Here is a 21,906-nt window from a genome sequence, read left to right on the forward strand (position 1 = left end):
ATGTAAATACGTAAGTAATGTAAATAATTGTAATATAACAATAAATGTTTATAATAAATAAATTACTTTTTGTAGACTGTAAAAATGAAATTTTTAATTTTTTTAGTTAATAAATCTAATGGTTGCAGAAAAAATCTAATATTTAACTCGAGTGTCAAGTATTTTCCTCACACTCGGCAATTTGCACTTGCACAACGCCTCTCTTCGCTCGCTCGTGCGTGCAAACCCTGCCTCGCGTGAGGAAAAGTACTACTTTCCACACTTGTTAAATAAATAATTATTGTTATTCAATATTTATTACCGCACTTCAATAAATTCCCTAGAATAATCTAATGACAGCGATCGGAAACCAAAATCATCATTAATTAATTGACATTAAATTAAAAGAGAAGCTTAAGTTGGATGCCTAGCTTTCGGCACAAAATAAATTTCATTCAGTTGGTTGAGGCAGAAAACAAAAAGCCTTTTGGGTTTTCTTCCTCAGAAACTGCCAGAGGAAACCAGAATTGTTTGAAACAAAAAACTCCTGCCAACACCATTGGTGTTTGTATTTAAAATTAAAATGATTTACTTAGGGAACACCTACAGAATAAAATGCTTAAAATTGTTGGCAGAGAAGAAATTATTTTAGAAAAAAAAATAAATAAATAATAATAATTACTCTAAATGGGGGTTTGCTGTGTAAGTTGTGCGTGTATGAGTGAGGAGACACGGTGTTGCTAATAGTTGGTTAATGGCTGGTGACGGCTATTAGGCTGTAGCCTCAGTTCAGACCTCCCTCAAGTCAGTGAAAGGATTATTTTATGCCGATAATTTTTTTCCCCCCAACTAAAAATACCCCCAAATAGTTTTTTCCCCCACTGGGGTAACAGAGAGCGAAGAAGTTGTAACCCCTCCCCCGTAGTTTCTGGCTACGGTCGAACGATAATACTTAAGCTTATATTCCTTTGATGATAGCACACATTTGATGTTAATAAATAAGATGGTGGACTTGTCGACAAGATTTGGTCCTGTGTAAAGGTGTAAAACAGATAGAAAACATATTCTTGGTTGGCTCAATTGAGCGGAACATAGAAGCGCCCGTCCGTCGGCCGGTTGAACATATAGCGTTACTACTTAATGGCCCAATATCCTACAAGACAAATAGTCTCCTAATTCAGTACACTGCCATTACTACCGTACCTGTACAGACTTGCTCGCCCCCACTACTCTCTCCTTTCAATCCCCACCATTTTACTTTACACTCACGATCCTGTTGGCAATTGATACTATTTTTAAACTACAGATACTTGGATAACTTTCAACGAAATTAGTTAATTGAAAGACTACTTTTGATTAATACCAACTTTTCATTTAAATAGAAGACTATAATCTGTTTTTATAATTTACTTATTACAAACAAACACAAAACACTCAAATTAAGAACTTTTATTAAATGATTGGTAGCTTAGCAGGCCTCGGCGATAAAACGATTTAGACTAAATCAGGTACTCTGCGCTTAACTTTTATTTTGTTTTATTTTTGTACAAAATTAACGGAAAGTTTTAGTCCGAATTCGATTCTGATGACACGATTAGAAAGACAAATAAATTTTCTAAAAATTGACACCATTTCGAAGCATAAGTTATTCTCCAAACAGCCTCAATCTTCCTCCGGAAACTGGGAAAAATAAGAGTGATCGAAATTTTTAAGAAAACTCATTAGGCCCTTACGTGATCATTATCAGACCTAGGTGCTGGCCACTTTTTATAAAAGTTTCCTTGTTTAATGGGCTTTCAAACGGTATATCATTTTCCAGGATTCCTTGTATCTTCGTATGAGAAATTACGTTTGTTTTGCAAGAAAACGTGTTCACGAGCACTCAACAGTGTTAGTTATCAAGTTGTTCAATTCATTAAAAACTCTTTTAGATGGACCAGTAGCCAATTTTTAAATTAGATTGTCTTAAAATAAGGAAGTCAAAGGTTACAAATTGCACTTAACAAAAAAAAAAAGTTCAAGGTTTATTCACATTCCCTTCTTTTTCAACAGTGTAGTGTGTGAAATTGTAATTTGGAGTAAGTACATATGCATTTTTGTTTATAAAAATAGTCCTACTATAGACTACTGGTCCATCTAAAAGAGTTTTCAATGAATTAAACAACGTGATAAACTGACACTGTTGAGTGCTCGTGAACACGTTTTCTTGCCAAACAAACGTAATTTCTCATACGAAGATAAAAGGAATCCTGGAAAATGATATACCGTTTGAAAGCCCATTAAACAAGGAAACTTTTATAAAAAGTGGCCAGCACCTAGGTCTGATAATGATCACGTAAGGGCCTAATGAGTTTTCTTAAAAATTTCGATTACTTTAATTTTTCCAGCATTCGGAGGAAGATTGAGGCTGTTTGGAGTACAACTTATGCTTCAAAATGGAATCAATTTTTAGAAAATTTATCTGTCTTTCTAACCGTGTCATCAGAATCGAATTCGGACTAAAACTTTCTGAGTAATAACATTTTTATTGCAAAAAAAAAAAGTAATGATTTTAGGAAAAAAAAATTAAAGTGACGTCACTCAAGAACAGTGGAAAATATGAAGTTGGCCAATACGTCATTGAACTCCACTTTAGATGTACTTCACACAGTAGGCGTATGGACAATACTTACTGGTTCACCCTGTATACATATGATATAAACCACCTGATAAAATTAGTTAAGAACTAATATATTGGTTTAGTGATCGTGAAATATTAAATTAAGGATTCAAATTGGCTTCGGAATCAGTCCAAATAAAAACAACTCGTCTTTTTGCCACGCCTTCAAGAAGGCAATATATTTGTCGAAACGTTGGCAAAAAGACGGAGTTGATGTTATTTATTTGGACCGATTCCTTGCCAATTTGAATCCTTAATTTCATCTAAATTACCTTCTTTCTTTTTCAAGTTTTAAAACCGGAAGTGAAAGCCTACATTTATTTGGCAGATGACAATGCAGGCTAATGGTTATTTTAGGCAGTGGCTTCCGCCTAGTCAAATGGCTGTTTGTCATAAATAATTTTGTCATAGTTACTATTTTAGGAAAAGTTATGATTCTTAGCCGAATCTAGTAGAGTTTTATTTCACCATATAGGTTAGGTGAATGGCATCACTGGAATGGTTACATTGCTGTATTTATTTGCTGAATAGTCCAAAAAATATCTAAAGGGTGATCCATTTAAAACGCACCAATCGCTAATATCTTTTTAAGACAGAGGAAATCCGGAAAAGCCTATAAAGTAAACCATATGTTTTTTTTGGTCTAGTTTTCATATTTATCACCCCTGATGGTGTATCTTCATTTTAGGGCGGAGTTACAGCCAAAAAAAACTGATCTGGGTTTCATTAGGACCACTTGTTTTGACAATGATTATGAAAACTACATAAAAAATTGTAAAAAATAACGTTAACCCCATTTCGATATCCCTAATATTTGTCGAGATATTCAAGATCAAAGTTACAATTTTATCTATTCGTGAACGGTTTTCGATATTAATTTTCCACCAGAAATACACGTTTTGGGAGGTCCTCTGACTGCAAAAAAAAAATGTTATTTGTGACGCAAAGAACAAAAAAATTATAATAATTGAAGATTTTAGAAAATTTAGTGTAATGTAATGGTTGTAGGAGAATCGGGATAAATTTGTTTTATCATCAAATAAAAGCAATCATCACATCATTTTAATGTACCCGTACGCAAGACTTCTTGATCAATGATTAGGGTAAGAATATCTTGCCAAGGATGTGGGAGCCTGGATTCCAATGCAGAGATCAAGGGTTCGAATCCAGGCTACGTTATCCCTTAGATCAGTGATTCTCAACCTTTTCTATTTGTCGCGGCGGCACACTTTTAACAATTTCAAAATTTGGCGGTACACCAACAATAAGATAAGTTCGAGGGTGAATCAAATATTAACCGGCCTTTTCTTATTGACGCTCCCAAGGTGAAGTGAGTAACGTGGCGTCATAATATATGTTGGTTGACTATGTGAAGTGGAGGTGAGTAACTCGGTCCGGCTCGCCAGAGCAGTTTGGCTGTTAGTAGCACCATGTCTAAATAAGAGGTACCCATATCTGTTGAGCAACGCATTATTATTAAATTTCTATCCCGGAAGGGCGTAAAACCTGCCGAAATTTTGCGTCGACTAACTGCACAGTTCGCTGGAAAAACGTTTTCAAGGGACCCAAGTCTACGACTGGCACAAAAAATTTTCCGATGGCCGAGAGTCAGTGCAAAATGAGACCCTTGCACGCCGACCTCGAAGAAACACCAGTGAGGCGCGAATATTCTTGCGATCCGTGAGATGATTGAAGGAGACCGCCAGCCTTACAATATGGGAAATTGCTGCACACGTTGGAATATCGTGTAGGGAGTGCCCAATCAATCATTCCCGATGATTTGTGTTACCGAAAAGTGTCGTTAAGGTGGGTTGCTCGCCTCTTGACGAAGAGCAGAAAGCAAACCGTCTTGCCGTCTGTGAAAGACTTTTGACACGATATGGAACAGAGGGAGATGCTTTCTTGAGGTCACATTGTCTCCTGTGATGAGACGTGGGTGCATCATTACACCCCTGGGAGGTCATCACTTTGATGTCGACGATGGTGTAGAAACGTTCGTGCGCAATTGGCTACTGACACGACTAGATTCATTCTTTGATGACGGAATTAAAAAACGTCCGATTCGATGAGGAAAATGTGTAAATAAAAGAGGAGATTATTTAGAAAAATAAGGTGTATTCAAAATTGTATTTACTCTACCAATAAATGTTCTAAAGCAAAAGTCTGGTTCATATTTGATCCACCCACGTATAATAAGATAACAATAAAATAATATACTGTATAAAATAGTTCGTTTATTTTTAATATAAAATAAAATACATAATATGTACTATAAAAGCAACAGTGTATGTTTATTATGGGATTAATTACAAGTTAATAATAAGAATACTTTTAATGAGAAATTTGAGCTTTATGTTTTTTGTTAATTTCGTTTATATTTGGTCGTAAAAATGATAATGCTACTCTGATATCGTCTTCTACATTTAATATATAATGTTTATTGTATGCATTTCTAAAATTTGGCGGCAAACTTCAAAACTTTCGCGGCATAGTGGTTGAGAATCACTGCCTTAGACTAACATTTTTATGATTGGTTATCTGAAACGGTATACGAAACCAACTTTTCGGTCTTTGTGTTTTGTTAAAAGGAAGACAGACAAACAGACCAATGTACAAAATCCACTACATGTGATCCCCCCCAAAATAGGGTATTTCCGGTGTGATATAAAAAAGAATTAATACTTCTTCCTGTCACCAGGTGAAAGGGAAAATTTAGGTGATCTCAGTTTCTTGAAAAAAAAACTACATTAATATAAATTAATATTCACTATTGTGAAAAACAGCAATAAAATATTTAAGCAACATTCTAAGTAATTGCTGCATGGCCAGATGCCCAGTTTCAAAAATATCTCATAATCTTTCGAGCAAATTTAGCCTGTCTAGAATTAAAAAAAGAGAGAGAAGCTACTTTAATTATAAAGTAAGTAATTAATATTTAAGGAAGTTAGTTTAATTTGATTAGTCGCTAAAAGTTTTTTAACGATCTAGACAATATTATCATTGTATATTAGATGGCTCAGCAATGAATTCAATAGATGTCATCCGCAATCAATAGGTTTTTATTGGCAAACTATAAAACCTTGAATAGAAAGTAGTGTTGTATTGGTGCTGCCAGGTTGGTGGTTCTTGTGAATAAAAGACATTTAGAGGCGCCCATTCAATGAAAAGGAAGTACAAATTATGTTATATATTGTGTGAATGCATTTAATGATCAATGGAAGGAAGATCTGTTTAGTGTTATTAAAAAAAAAAAAAATCAAAAACAAAACGGAAATGGGAAGCTATGGCCTATTCCAGTACAGCCTGGGTGGCTCCAAGATAAACGTGCACATCTTATTGCCTGTCGATTAAACACAATGAAGAAATAAAAAATGATTTTAAGAAGTGAGTGAGTGAGTTGGTGGACATAGAGAATGGTTGAGAAGAAAGGGTGCGGTATCGTTTTAAGTGACAAACAAGAATATAATCAGTTATTCTGTGTAGCACGATGATGTCCGGTCTTACACTTCAATGTGCTTTTGAGAGTTAGTTCGCGGCGAGCATTAATAAATAGTACAAAAAAGGGGCGTTCTTTTATCTAATGCCGCCAAACTAACAGACAGACAAGGAGAAGTAGCAAGTCTTATTAACTATTCAACTTATTGCATTGCGCATGCGTATATATATATATATATATAAACTGACGGAGATGGTATGTTAAGACAGAGATGGCATTAAAGGATGGTTAAAGTTAAAACTAAATGTCCAAATGCTTTGATAGGCTAAGGTAAAATGAAACCTGATTGGATTATTAAATAAAGTTTAAACTTATATATAAAGTAAACTTGTCTAAAGTGAGTGGCACAACACATCAAGTCGGCTCTGGGAAGGCAGAATGTGATCAGACTTAATTGTCAGCTGATTATAGTAAATAGGTACAAAAAAGGCGTATTAAATTAGTCATGAACAGATTTAGTCTTAGGATTACGTATTAAGAAGACAATTTGGAATGGAGTAACCATTTGTAGCCTTTTATTGTAAAACTACCTCTCTTTTACTTTCCTAGAAATAACAGAACTTTATTCTAACCAAACAGATGTTTAATTTTGTGATCCATTCAATGTTTGTTTATACAATTCATCAATTTTATTTTATTTATCAAATTATTTGTTTTTACTTTATTTTGTTAACCTCTTTCAATTAAATAATAATCAATTTCAATAAAATTGTCTTAGTTTGAGATAGACCGCTCCTTCGTTTTATTTAAATTTATACCAATTTCAATTAAACGTAAAACAAATAAAAATGAGAATATTGTGTGACAAAAACATAAGCAGAAGTCAGTCAAATCATTCTCTCACCGCAAACTGATAAATAAACACCTCTAATGACACACGGAAATTCGAAAATTGTCGGAAATATAAAAACAAGCGTCCAATTCTTAGTAGCCAAAATTTTGATTATTATTATTCCGGTGATATCTTTTTCTTTGATTTGTATTACCTATGAACATGCATCATGTTTGTGATCATTCTAGCTTTTTTGAGCCTAAAATAATTTTTTTTTAAATCGATTCAGAAAAGGAGCACTTCCGTTTAGCTAATTTTCTCTAATATTATAACATTCTAATATTATAATAACATTCTAATATTATAATAACATTCTTATATTACAATAACATTCTAATATTATAATAATATTCTAATATTGTAATAATATTCTTATATTATAATAAAATTCTAATATTATAACAATATTCTAATATTATAATAATATTCTAATATAGTAATATTCTAATATTATAGTAATATTCTAATATTATTTAATTTTAATATAATATAATAATATTCTAATATTATATTAAAATTAAATAATATTAATAACTAAATAATATAATATTAAGGATATTAAATTAACATTTTGCAAAATGTCAACTCCAATAAATAATCCTATTTATAATCCTATTAGTTACATAAAAAAATGAACATACAGACACAAATAATTTCCTATATTATTTCGTTAAACTCATTTAATTTTTTTTTTTTGGTTAGTAATTAATACATTGTTTACACAATGTGAACAGACGCATTAACCACATCTACAAGCACATATATACAGAGAATTGGTGGGAAATTATCGCCCGTAGTTTGTACAGAAGTTACAGTGAATGCCGACGATAATACGCTAGTGTTGTGGCTTTTACAAAGGATTACTAGATATTCATTTAATTTTTAAGCGATTACGAAAGGCTTTAGTTCATCCAGAAAAGGCTCTAGAGAGATGTAAGATAAATATTTTAGAATTATTTTTGGAGAAAAATGAAGTTTTTTTTTACGTCATACAGAAAATGTTTTGCTGCACGAATTTTGGTAAAAATATTATAAATACAAAAGTTTGTTTTAACGTATATTTACCTTCAAATAAATGTGGACAATTTGAGGTGGAGAGGATATATAGTTCTTTCGCAGATCGATTTTTATTTAAGTAGCAGTAATTGCGATTATACTCCTGGAAAAAAGACTCTGAAACAAAAAAAAATCAAGTGTTAAAGTTGGGTAGTGGCAAGACTGATGGAATTTATTGAAAATAATTATTGTTACTATTTGAAGTCACAGAAAATATGTGTGAATTAAATTTTTAAAGCACATCTCATCAACGAACAATACTCGCATATCTAGTTACGATCGATTTTATTGTTAAAAACATTTTAAAACCTTCAAAAATTATTGTGACAAGAGACTTAACTCTATATTTATCTATTCTTTTAATAGAAGCAAGTCATGACAAATTACTTCCTACGATTAAACTGGAACATACTTAGAGGTAATTAATCTCACAAGCCGGCGCCAATAGACCTCTCCTGGCGAGATGTCATCCAGTAATTAATTGTCTCAACTTTAATGTGCACTCATTATTGTTATTACTTATTTCAATTTTATAATCCTATTCGACAGCAGAAATGATCTTTTCATTTATAAAATTTAAAAAAAAAGCAAACAAAATATGGTTAATCTTTGTGACCTTGTTTTGCCCTTGCGATATTCTTCCCTTGATTCAAATAATAAGAGGTAGGTTATCTTCTTCTGCTTATGACTTGATTTTTTTGTTTATTTTTTATAGGAAGCAGGTTATGTTATTTAACTCCCATAAACTTTATTATACAAGGATATTAATTCAGAAATGTAGGTCATTCAATAATTTAGAACTATCGTGTTTGGGCCTACACCACAGGTGTTCCATTTTTACTCAATGAATTGGAGGCAGGAACTCTTATTTATTGTTCCAACTGTGTTTACTTCTCTTTGGACCGGAAATCTTTTCATTTGACTAATCGTTTTATTGAATCGATTATTTTTAGAAAAGGTTTTTCTAGGATTTAAAGTAAAATAAAACTAGGAGGGTAAATTATTGTTGTATTAAATAAATGTGTGGGAATTCCAACTTCCGGAATTGTAATAAATTATATATATGATCAAATAACTGGCGTAGCCTCACGTAGCCTGGACCTACATCTATCATTTCGTCTGTGACCTATCGCAATATCCTCTATTCCCCATTCACCTTCATTGCCCTAACATGTCGCCTATTTTCTATAGTTACATTATTCTTCTATTCATACGTTATTATTTTTTTTTAAAAAATCATTATTTACGTTATTGTGGATATTAAAGATTTTTTGATTCTTAATCCCTCGTAAGAGAAATGTTGCGATCAAGTCAAATTATTTTATTGTCTTTTCCAGGACAACTTTTGGGTCCTTCCCTCAAATTAAACGAACATTAAAATGCGCATGATCGTCAGCTTCATTATAATTATGCAGTGGACCTTACCTTTAATGTAAAATTAAAAAAATATCTCAGTACACGTAGGTTTGCATATACTTGTAATCACTTAACTCTTAACTGTCTAACAACTTAATTTTTTTATATGACGTTCAAATTTATTATTATTATTTTAATTTAAGGCGCGTCTTCAAACAAGTTCATTGGCGCCCGGATTTTTTTTTTTTCAGTGCTTCCCATTTGGAACAAAATAGGTTGGAGCGGAAGTGCAATTTTATTCTAACAATTTCGTGGTTTCTGGCAATTTTCCCGCATAAATTAAAAGTAATACCATACCTCTTAAATAAATAGTGACAAATAGCGCGTTCGTGCTATAAGTAGCAATGATAAAGAGTAACAAATGATAAGGTAACGAATGGAGAAGTTACCCTGTGGTAACACTCCAAAACAATAGACGGTTAGTCACTCTCTTCACTTGAGAGGAGATCACGAGGCCACTGCCTTTATGTCTGGTTATTAGGAAGAGTTCTTGAAGAAAGATTTTGAGCTAGAGGATTTATATGAGATTGCAGGTTAAAATAAAGTTTTCTGTATCGTGTTTTAGCGACTTGGGTGACAAAAGGAATGTTAAGGTCAGGGTGTATAATGAGGTTAGAGACATAAAATTTATAAAAATCTTTTTTTATAAATTTGCAACTGCAACGGTTGTTGCAACAAGCAAATGTGATGTAATATAGTGTCTTGAATGAAGATTGGAGAAGGCACCCAGAGGCGACACTCCATTAACGTGAATAGATGTGCACTATACTGCTCTTATGAGGAGAGTAGATCGCGGGGCCATCTTCTCTTCAATCTCCTTGGAGGATTACCTGGTAATGTGGAAGAAGATAAATGTCTCAATTAAAGGATTAGGATGAGCTGCTGTAAAGGAATGAAATTTTAAGAAACGAGTTTTAGTAAGGTCGTTAATGAAAGGGATTTTTGAGGTCATTATGAATGGTGAATGGAACGTTAAGTAGTTTTCGTAGTATTTTTGGTTGTAAAGTCTGAATGCGTACAGAATTGGAACGTTTAATCGATCCCCATTCTTCAAGACAAAATAGGTCGCGGTAACAACAGGTAAAAGAGTCTTTTGTTATGTAGGTTAAGTTTCGAACGTTTGTCAAGTAGTCTGGCGAGAAGTTTTGTAGCGTTGGTTAGTTTCTCTTGTCTTTTCAGTCTAGTATGGGGATTCCATGTCAACCGTTTGTCTAGGTACAGTCCAAGGTGGCGTACTTAGTCCACAGTTGGTATAGGAGTTTGGTTCAAGGTGATGGGAGGTAGGATTTTTCGTCTTAGAGTAATTACTATATATTTTGATTTCGTAACGAACAACAAATTTAAATATTTTTTATGGTTGATTACCTTATACTTCCTTACAAAAATCCCAAATTTGTATTTAATTTTTAATTTTTCCAGTTACAATATTAATAGTCGCTTAGAGAAGTAGGCAACCAAATTTGAATTTAATCACATTGGATAAAAAACAAAAAAAATTTACGATTGCTGACTCAAAGATATTTATATTATAAAATGAATAAGATAAATGAATGTAGGAAGACGATCATTTATTTAGGATATTCTTGATAATTTGAAAAAAATTTCCTGTCTGTGGAAAATCAATTCAATAAAAAAAGAAATAATACCTACATATTAGGGAAGGGATTAGCTATGAGGTTAGCATACTGGACTCCCACGCGGAGGTCCCGGGTTCGAATCCAGCAGCTGACCCTTAGATTTTCTCTTCCTAGGAGCTTCTTACAGCTCACTGTCCGGTGATGGACAGTGTTGTCTGTAACGAGAGAACACTGTCCGGAGGCCGGCAGTGCACTGGAAAAAGCTCCGGGCGCTAATGACCTCAGCTGTTGATGCGCAAAAAAAAAAAAAAAAAAAAAAAAAAAAAAAAAAAAAAAAAAAATACCTACATATTAAAAATTGTAACGCTACAAAGCGGATATCCGTCGACAAGACGTTATACAAAGAAAATGTACAGAATATTGATTTGCATTATACTTGGAAGTTCTGAATAATTACTTTTGTTAATAAAGTGGTTCTTTTCTTCCTGAAGTAGATGGAAATAAGGAAATTGTATTTCCGCATGGTACATTCCTTCAGGATGACTTGAATATTAATCTAATATTTTTAAGGATGTTTTTGTGTAGCTAACCGTTAAACTTCTACTTTTTGCTAGTCATTTTGAGGACCTTTTTTTAGAGAAATCCAATGAATTTATAAAAAATTTAGTGTAACACACACTCGACTATTATTGCGTCTTGCTGCCATATATTTTCCTTATTGGCTGCCTACGAGAGATGCACTTCGCATTAAATCTTTTTTTTAGAAAAGGAAAAATCTGCTTTCAGTATTTGGCGCATGCGCGCTGTGTACCTATCTCTAACAGGAAAAAAAACCAGACGCTATAACGGAAACATTCTACCGTGTTTACGTTTTTGTTTGTGAACAATTAAAATGGCTCCTCCGACTGTGAATCCTACCCATTGTTAAATATGCTCTGCGATTTGTATTCTTAGTGCTGTGAAAGAGGCTGAAATTTATCGTGAGAGAAATATGAAGAAAACAACATTATGAGCAATAAAAATGGTACAGAAATAGGTTAGAGCCCTTTTAAGAGATGGCCTCACGAATTTTCATGGACGAATTGGGCGACTTTCAGTCACTTTACTGGTGCCAAAAATTGATCAAAAAAGTGAAAGAGAATAGACGCTACCCATTGACTACCACCTCTGTCTCTGCAATTGAAGATGCATCCTGGTTTGGTCAACGCCACGATGATAATGTTAAAGTTAAAACGACCGTGTTGCAATGGCTGTCAAAGTCAGACGGCAGCCTTCTATGAGGATGGGATTCAAAAGCTGGTTGTACGATACGATAAGTGCCTTAATATTAGTGGCAATTATTGTACGAGGGTCGTTTGAAAAGTCCGTGCAAAAATAAAAACTACTTAATTTTTTGGGGTAAACCTTTTTTTTATTTTTCAACATAGTCTCCTTTTAGGCTTAAACACTTCGTCCAACGCTGCTCTAGTCTGTTGATCCCTTCCGAATAATAGGATTTGTCCAAGTCTGAAAAATAGCCATTCGTTTCTGCAATCACCTCCTCGTTTGAATAAAATCTTTTTCCCGCCAGCCATTTCTTCATATTGGGGAACAAATAGTAGTCCGAGGGAGCCAAGTCTGGAGAATAGGAGGGATGTGAAACGAGTTGGAACCCTATTTCCATTAATTTTGCGACCACAACTGCTGAGGTGTGAGCTGGTGCGTTGTCGTGATGGAAAAGGACTTTTTTGTGGGCCAATCGTGGGCGTTTTTCTTGCAGCTCGGTTTTCAAACGGTCCAATAAAGATGAATAATATGCACCTGTAATAGTTTTACCCTTTTCCTGATAGTCGATGAGGATTATTCCTTGCGATTCCCAAAAGACAGTGGCCATAATCTTTCCGGCCGAAGGAACGGTCTTCGCCTTTTTTGGCGCAGATTCCCCCTTGGTAACCCATTGTTTAGATTTTTCTTTGGTCTCAGGAGTGTAGTGATGTATCCATGTTTCATCCACAGTGACGAAACGACGCTTAAAGTCCTGCGGATTCTTCTGGAACAGCTGCAAACCGTCCTTGCAACACTTCACACGATTTCGTTTTTGGTCAAGCGTGAGCAATCGCGGCACCCATCTTGCGGATAGCTTTGTCATGTCCAAATGTTGATGCAAAATATTATGTACCCGTTCATTCGAGATGCCCACAGCACTAGCAATCTCACGCACCTTCACTCTTCTGTCATCCATCACCATATCATGGATTTTATCAATGATTTCTGGAGTAGTAACCTCAACAGGGCGTCTAGAACGTTCAGCGTCACTTGTGCCCATATGGCCACTCCGAAAATTTTGAAACCACTTATAAACTGTTCTAATCGAAGGTGCAGAGTCACCATAATGTTTATCAAGCTTCTCTTTAGTCTCCTGAGGCGTTTTGCCTTTCATAAAGTAGTGTTTAATCAACACACGAAATTCTTTTTCGTCCATTTTTTGAAAATCACTCGACTTCCTCGATTCAAACGAATGCCAAACACAAAGAAATAGACCGATCTGGCTGAAACTTGGTGTGTGTTCTTCCAAGAGATGCTACTAACTAAACATAACCTCGATACGCGCCAGTAGTGCTATCTCTCTGACTTTGCACGGACTTTTCAAACGACCCTCGTAGAAAAGTAGAATAAGATGCAAGGCTTTCATGTAAAAATAAAATTGGTAAGAAAAGTTGTTTTTCTTTTATTTCAAAAGCTACTTAGAAAACACGCCTCATATATTTACAAGACAACCTTAGCTGAGAGATAAATCGTCTCATTTGAAAACTGATAGATGTAAGATGCAGCTTAGAATTACTGTCAAAAAAACAATTATACAGAGGGCTAAATATTTGAAGTTCCCTAAATATTTATTTGGAGATGTTTTTTTAAAAATCATTTATTGGGATTTACAACTGCAACGATTGTTGCAACAAGCAAATATGGTACCTGATAAAAAAAATACGTGAAAATCATGAGTGGAGAAGGCACCCAGTGGTGTCACTCCAGTAACGTGCTATACTGCTCTCACGATAAGAGTAGATCAAGAGGCTATCTTCTCTTCAATCTCCTTAGAGGATTACCTGGTAATGTGGAAGAAGATAGGTGTCCTATGACAGAGTTAGGATGAGCTGCTGTAGAGGAATGAAATTTGAGGAAACGAGTCTGTAATGAAAGGGATTTTGAGGTCATTATGGATGGTGAGGTTAGATACATAGAACGGAGCGTTAAGAAGTTTTCGAAGTATTTTTGACTGTAATGCCTGGAGGCGTAGTGAGTTGGAACGCTTAGTCGATCCCCCATAATTGGATGCCGTATGACCAAATAGGTCGCAATAACAGTAGATATAAGAGTCTTTTGTTATATAGTTTCGAACGTTTGTCATGTAGTCTGGCGAGAAGTTTTGTAGCATTGGGTTAGTTTCTTGTCTTTTCAGTCTAGTATGGGGACAGTTAGAGACAGTTAAAATGACAATTTTATTAATACCGGTGATTTTATTCTAATAAGATGTAATTAATTAGGTAAATCTGTATTAATTAACCCAATGCCTTATAAATTAGCTTCTTTCATTTTATTGTTGTCTGCTAATTACATTCTTAGCTTAATTAGAACAACAACAAAATTAGCTCATGGCTTAGTGCCAATAGCTAATCTCTCCTGTCGAAAGACAAATGTATTTTAATTATTATTATTTTATTGGCTCGGACTATTTTATTTGGCTTAGCAGTCTGACCAGGTCAGTGAGATGGATTGGCTCCAGTTCCAGTAAAACAGTAGTTTGGTTTCAATATTAGAACATATACGTACTATATTAAATTTGAGGTGTATTGTGAAATATATAAGCAATAATGGAAACATTATATAATTTTAATTTCAGGACGTGGAGATTGTGAAACGAGTGGCCCAGAGAGTAGTGGTGAAAATGAAAACGAAGCTGAAGGTACGGCGAAAACAAGGCGAAGAAGGACGGCCTTCACTAGTGAACAATTATTAGAACTGGAACGAGAGTTTCACGCTAAGAAGTACCTCAGTCTTACTGAACGAAGTCAAATAGCATCTGCGCTGAAATTAAGCGAGGTCCAAGTGAGTGTTTGGTAATTTTAAACAAATATAAGATTAGAAATATGTATAAATGCTTATATTATCCACTAGCTTATCAATCAGTTATTTCTTAAATACAAAAATAAAGAATAATAGAGATTAATTAAATAAAAAAGACTAAAACTTTAAATTCTCTACTAGGGTGAAAGTAATTAAGGGACCGAAACAGATCAAACAGGAATTCCTTCGAGGATAATTACTGACCGCTGCTAATTACTTGCAGGCTCTTTGTCGCTGAAGACCTTCTAGCCAATATGTCTCACACCAAATGCTCTAATTTTCAAACTTCATCGATTATCTTGATTTATTGCCAGCTGATGATTTAAACGATAAATAAGATTCTAATAGGGCGGGCCTTTAAGGCCTACGCCACTGCGACCCCTTTGGATCTATTGTGGCTCCCCTTCTCTAGAGCTCGCCCTCCACCCGTCCGTTTAATCAGACTCTTAATTCTGAAGAACGACTCTTGGGTAAAGCTTACAGGCCTTGGTTTTTCCTCCCCGAGAAGTAACTTCCTTAGCCATACAAGAAGCCCCTCACACTGTCACAACACGTGTGCAGTGCCGTTTCCTCCTCTTCCTGACAGAACCTACAAAGGCTGTCATCTGCCAGGCCCATGCGATGCATGTGTTTTTTGAGCCTACAGTGGCCGGTTAATAGACCCTACAATTATCCTTAAACCCCACGGCCTTGACGGATTAACTTTGCAGTTAGCTTTGGCGAATAGCCCTTGATGAACTCCTTCGCCTGTCTCTGCCCTGTGGTGGCAAGCCACCACTCCTGCGACCTAGTCTGCACCCATAGTTTAATGGCCGCAGTCTTAAGACACTTGGAGACCCCAAAATAGGGCTCCGGGCCAATAAATCTGCCACTTCGTTTCCTTCATGTCCTGAATGACCAGGTACCCAAACCAGAAAGACCTTATTTTGGTCACTAATTTCCTTCAGGGCACCCAGACAATCCCAAACCAGCCTTAAGTTGACCTGGTAGGAACTAATAACTCGTAGAGCAGCCTGACTGTCTGAGAAAATCACGACCTTAGAATTAATAATTCCTCGCCCAACAATCTCGGCAGCACAAAACCTAATTGCAACTAGCTCAGCCTGAAAAACCGTAGCTAGTTTTCCTAGGCTAACCGAAAACCTAAATTTCGGCTTCACAAAGCGATAAATACTAGAAGTCATTTCAAATTTTTGGCAAGTATGTTATGTCATCCGGGATTTCTAACCCAAAAAAAGTTTTGGATAGAGTTCATCGTCTATATTCATAGTTTCGGAACCGGTCCAGCTACTTACTACTTGATGAGAGATATGCTGTGATTTTTTATAATAGTTAATTTATTATTAATAAAAAACAAAAAAATTATATCCAAGATAAGAGTTTTTCGCTCCTTGTCTCTTTTCGAGTTCACCATCTGACCGGACTTTTGTAATAATCGTTGATGTATCCTCTCTGGAAGAGAATTTGTGAGGAGCGGATATGTTGGTATGAAAGAGTGATCATCCTCAACAACTGACTTCCCGTTCTTCCTAGGGCTTGATTGGAGAAGAAGCTGGATTTGAATTAATATCTGCCCAGGATGCTTTAATTTCAAGGGTATCTTCTTCAGGGAAAGGCACAGGAACTAATGGCAATTTCCCCTGACTGGCGACGCCAACCGCTCTTTCAAAAATTGTCCTAGAGAGAGCTTAGTCCATCAACTAAGTTCTGTCATCTAGGTCGAATGAGTTTAGGGCTTGACGAAAAAAAAACTATTGACGAAAGGAGTTCCGAATCTCGGATGCAAAACTTCTGCTTTGGTTGAGCAAAAGTATATTCTTCGACAACGAAAAATAACTTCATTAGTTATTTTAACCCTTAAAATTTTTTAAAATTCTTGTTTTTTATTAATTGAAAACGATTTGGCAGGACAAATGGAATGAAATATAGAATTCAGTGGGCTGTGGATAGAAAAAAAAGATGGCGGAACATTGCTCTGTTCATGCTAAAATCTCTTAAAGTACTCTTCCTGTACAAATCTTCTACAAATTACGGATTTTAGCTTTATTTTTATTTTTTCTACCATTAAACTGTTGCGTTAACTTCTGTAAAACTTTATTTTTACAGGTAAAAATATGGTTTCAAAACAGACGAGCCAAATGGAAACGAGTAAAAGCTGGGTTATCTGGAGCGGCTGGCGCGGCGAATAGAGGATGTGCCCAGTCTGGAACCCCATGCAAAATAGTCGTACCAATACCAGTCCATGTGAACAGACTGGCGGCTAGGCATCAACAAGAGCCGACAGCACTTACCAGGCCGTATAGGTTGTCACATATGTAAAAACAAAAAAAATTGTTGTAGATAAATTATTTTGCGTTTCGCTTTAATTATTATGACTGTTGTCTTTCACCACAAGAGGGCGTCATAAATACAGGTTCATTAATTTTTTTTCTGTACGTCGTCAAAAAATATGTTAATAGTAATTTGGAAAATATCGTTCAATGATTAATTCACTTAAAGCACTTCAATAATACTGACAATACTCCTACTTGAGCTGTTTACTCTTTATGTTCTCTGTTTGTAATAAAAACCTAATGTACAGTTTCTATGACACTGTTGGGAGAACTTATGGATCAGGGAAGAAGTACCTGAATAGCTGTTTAGGGCTTCTAGATTGAATTTACTATATTACTAAACCCTTTCATCAAATTTAAACTTAAATGAATGAATGAATGAATGAAGATGAATTCAATAAATTTCGTTGAAAGGTTCTTTGCAATGATTAGCTAAAATCAGCAAATAAAAGAATGCCGTACAAAATTGGTTTCGAATTTTGAAAAGTGTACTAGCTATGCAAAAGAAATTAATAAGATTCAAATCTGATGTGATTAATTGGTCAAAAAAATTATGAGTGGGGGAATCGAAGGCACTTTTTTTTTTCTAGAAAATAAGCAACATTTCCCTGATTATTTTTATTGTGATTTAAGGCGCGCCAATATCTGAGGTTATTGGCGCCGCCCAGAGCTTTTTTGGATCCTCCGCGGAAAGTTCATTTATTGACAATACTGTCCATCACCGGGCAGTGAGCTGTAAGAAGCTCATAGGTAGAGAAAATCTAAGGGTCAGTAGCTGGATTCGAACCTCGTGGAAATGAAATTTTACTTATTATTATTAGTAATCCATCGATAGATGATGTTCTCCAGTATTTCATCATTTCAAAAATAATGTTTTCTTTTAAAACAGCAAAAAAAAATGTTCTTTTCTTTACTAGATCTTACTATTAGATCATTCAAAAAAAGAAAACCGACCGAGAAAACGCAATGAAATGTGAGAAAGGAAGCAAAAGAACAAAGATTAGTACTGGGCGAATCAGGTTTAGCAAATTATGAGTTGGACTTGTCTTGAGTTGATGTCACACTGTTTTTTAAATAATCAAATTGTGTATTAAACCCTGATCCAACAAAATCATCCATGAGTTCTCTTTTTCCTTTAATAAATTATTCAAGAATAAGAGAAAATTATTATTTAAAAAGCTGAGCATTTGAGTGCCATTTCTTTTTAGGTTAAAAAAAGCTATCTGCTTTCAGCTAAAATGAGTTTCCGAATATACCATATTACATTTGCAAGAAATTCAGATGAGCAAGTTACATAATTTTGACTGAATTAATGTAAATATTCCTGAACTCTGAATGGTCACAGCAATACTCTGCTTATCCGATTAATCGATTCTCTAATTTCTCTATCCATCAATGAATCAAGTCAAAATTTTTAAGTTCAATCGCTCGATTGATTGTAAATATGGTAATTTTAACTACAAACAAAATTTATGTAGTGTAGTTGAAATATTGTTTATTTTGTAAATATGTATTTCATAAATGTATTTAGTATTATAAGTGTAGATTTTATTTTAAATTAATAAATAAAATAGATAATTGAAAAAGATCATGGAAACTGTTTATAGAGAACTAAATAAGTGCAATGTAGTTTAATGAGTAAATAAAAAGATATTATAATTCATTTTTCTTTATATATTTTTGTTTTATTTCCTAATTATTAGATTAGAGCGGTTAAGAGGCGAGACTTGCGAAGCTAATATGTATTGTGGTACTGGGTTCGATTCCCCGGTCTTAGGCCTTGGATTTTATTTAAAAGTTAATAAAAGAAATTTGCAGTAAAGTATGTTTGCTAGTCGCCTCCGTCTATGACACCTAATTGGTAGTTGGACGTAAAGCTTGAAAAAATAGGCAATTTTCTTTACTTTAATTATTAGATGTGGTGGTGTGCATTAGAATAAACAAAAAGCGAGCCAAAACAGCTGATTACTGAACCCTAGATTTCTTTGGCTTAGCTGGCCTGTTAATCCAAATGAAAGGGTCTCTGCCCAGTGCAGCCAAACGATTGTCATTTTGTGGTGGTTCATCAATGCAACGATTGGAGGATAGTTTGTAGTTCTTATTTCTGTAAACCATTTTTCCACTAAACTTAAATACACTGACTATTCTGTCACCAATGCAAACCGCGAGCGCTGCCTAGAATTTTAGTGTGAATGGTAGCGATGACGGTAGCTAGAGATTAAGGTTCAAGCGTTGCGAATAGAGGCTGGCATTGCTCGCTGCAGTAAGGTTGTACTAAAATGTTTCCTTCTCCAGAGGATGCGGTTTATTATTTTCTTCTTTTAACGTACAGCAAACTTTTCCAGCTTTGGAGCGCATCTTTCATCCAGTAAGAGGCGTCATCCTTATAAGGACTGTGCTTCTAGCTTGACAAAGAGTGGTTTTGGCGGTGGCTGAGATAGTTTGTAAAGTTCGAAGATCAAACTGGCTTGAAGGCTATCAAGAGTTCTTTCTAAGCCATAGTCAGTCTGCACCAATCTGTACTATCCAGATTAGACTTTTGCCCCTCTGACACTACACCGGTCTTACATCTAGCCCAATTCCAGGTCGAATTTTATGACAAGTACCATCTATAACCAGTTAAAACTCCACTCTATTCTTAACTTCAACCTTCAAACTATTAAACATTATCTGTTTTGTTGAACATATGGTCGTAACACATAATATATAAGGGTCGGGTGTTGGTCTACTAGTTAAGAAGCGTGGCTTTGTAAGCAGGAGATCTCAGTTCGTATCCCGCTTATATCTACTTTTTATTTGTTGTAAATAACATTTAGTAAATTATGTATGTGAATGATGTGCCGTACAGCCTCTAATCCAATTGCGAACAAATTTGGCACAAACACCATCTTCTTTTAGAAGAGTTAAAATTTCTAAAAAAAGAATGATTTTTGCTAATCACAACGGGTGCATCAATCCATGGATGAAATTGAACAGGTATAATTATATTATTACAAAATTAATGAATCACTCGACGAAATTCAATCATAAATATTTGAATCCTTGACATTCTGTAAACAGAATACAGAAATCTTTCTCGCTTTTTAGTTTCTCAAATTACTGTAAGAGGGGGCTGCTTGTTGCATACTATTGAATTTGCAATTTAATCGAAGAAGTCTTTAAAACAGTTTTCGTTTTGACAGATCTTTACATTATTATTTGGTTTACAAAATCATTACAAAGATGAAGTAAAATTTTAACCTTCCTAACAGTTGAGGGGACCATTTCTTATGCAGTATATAACTGCATAAATGTGCAGCGAAAAAAAAGGATAGAAAAATCTGCAGCTAGAGGAGATAGAAAAGGTTATGTTTAACATTTATGTGTTTGTAGGGTGTGGTAAGATCGTAGGAGGCTAAAGTGCAGCAGATCCAGAAAACATAAGAAATAATTTATTAATGGCTACTATGTATCAAAACGTAGGAAATAAAACCTGAGTTTGATCCAAAAAATATTCCATTTTTGGGGGAATCTTTTTTTTTAAAGGGATTTTTATCGGATGATTCTCTCGGTAGATTCGTTCCATTAAACAGAATCCACTTGAGTAGTCTTACCACAGACTAGAGTCTTAAGTATGAACTCCTAACCAACGAACATGTGTGGACTGTCCTCTAGCTAGACGTCATTTTCCAGGACCACTCTTACTCCAATGAGTGAGTGGGCCTCAAATCTTTAAGATTATAAGCACCGATTTCCGTACTGAGAGTCATGAAAGAATGTTGATTTTCGATGTTGTAATACAATACATTTTCGCGATATCTTTTGATTTTTAATTTATTTTGTAATTTACAATCTGCGTACAGTTGTATACAATAAGTAAATATGGAGAGAGTGATGAGCTGGTGCGGGAGGAGAGCAGGAGGAGAGAAACTACCCAGCGGTAGCACTCTCTATAAGAGAGAGGAGAAGAGAGGAGAGTAATAATTTAGAGGCCTTCAGACTGTAAGAAAGTCGTGGGGCCACTGGCGATTCAGTCGGCGAGAAGTATTAGGGATATCAGAGGAAGCGAGAGACAGTACAAGAGGATTAGAGCTAGTCGAGAGAGTAGTACGGAATTTTTGGTCTTTAGTCTTGGCGAGTTGGTCTATGAAGGGAATGTTGAGGTCGGTGTGAAGAGTGAGGTTAGTCACGTATCGCGATATTTAAATCAAATATTTTTTTTCTCATTTAGTTTGAGAAACCTGAGACTTAGATTCCCTCTCTCAGCTTCGCCATTGCTAAATTTAGAATCAATGAATTGAAAAAAAAAACAAAACTGTGCTTAGTGTGTTCGAAAGAATAGAGTCATAAAAGAACCAATTCTGTTCAAAAGATCAACGATTGCTTGTCAGAGCATTCTTGTGCTCAGGCTGTCGGGTGGCAGAGGGAGTTGAGCAGGATTAGTCACATGGTCGTACCCCACTCTATTTCCAACG

The 21,906-nt window shown here is 34.9% G+C and overlaps 1 protein-coding gene and 1 long non-coding RNA gene across 3 annotated transcripts in view; one reads left to right on the top strand and one right to left on the bottom strand.

Annotated features, from left to right (window-relative positions):
- The window catches only part of unpg (homeobox protein unplugged), a 47,125-nt gene extending 28,010 nt beyond the window's left edge, over positions 1 to 19,115 (top strand). The window contains exons 3-4 of the mRNA XM_074129087.1: positions 14,896 to 15,101; positions 17,226 to 19,115. Of these exons, the coding sequence (XP_073985188.1) occupies positions 14,896 to 15,101; positions 17,226 to 17,438 (419 nt within the window). The 3' untranslated portion in view covers positions 17,439 to 19,115. The remainder of the gene's footprint in view (positions 1 to 14,895; positions 15,102 to 17,225) is intronic.
- Positions 1 to 21,906, bottom strand: part of LOC141454638 (uncharacterized) — a 115,034-nt gene that overhangs the window by 89,115 nt on the left and 4,013 nt on the right. For both annotated transcript variants that reach the window (XR_012458855.1, XR_012458854.1), the window contains exon 3: positions 8,032 to 8,139. This is a non-coding gene — a long non-coding RNA (uncharacterized lncRNA). The remainder of the gene's footprint in view (positions 1 to 8,031; positions 8,140 to 21,906) is intronic.

This window comes from Rhodnius prolixus, unplaced genomic scaffold (genome assembly GCF_049639745.1).
Source record: "Rhodnius prolixus isolate KJV_2025 unplaced genomic scaffold, Rpr scaffold_9, whole genome shotgun sequence".
Taxonomy (NCBI): domain Eukaryota; kingdom Metazoa; phylum Arthropoda; class Insecta; order Hemiptera; family Reduviidae; genus Rhodnius; species Rhodnius prolixus.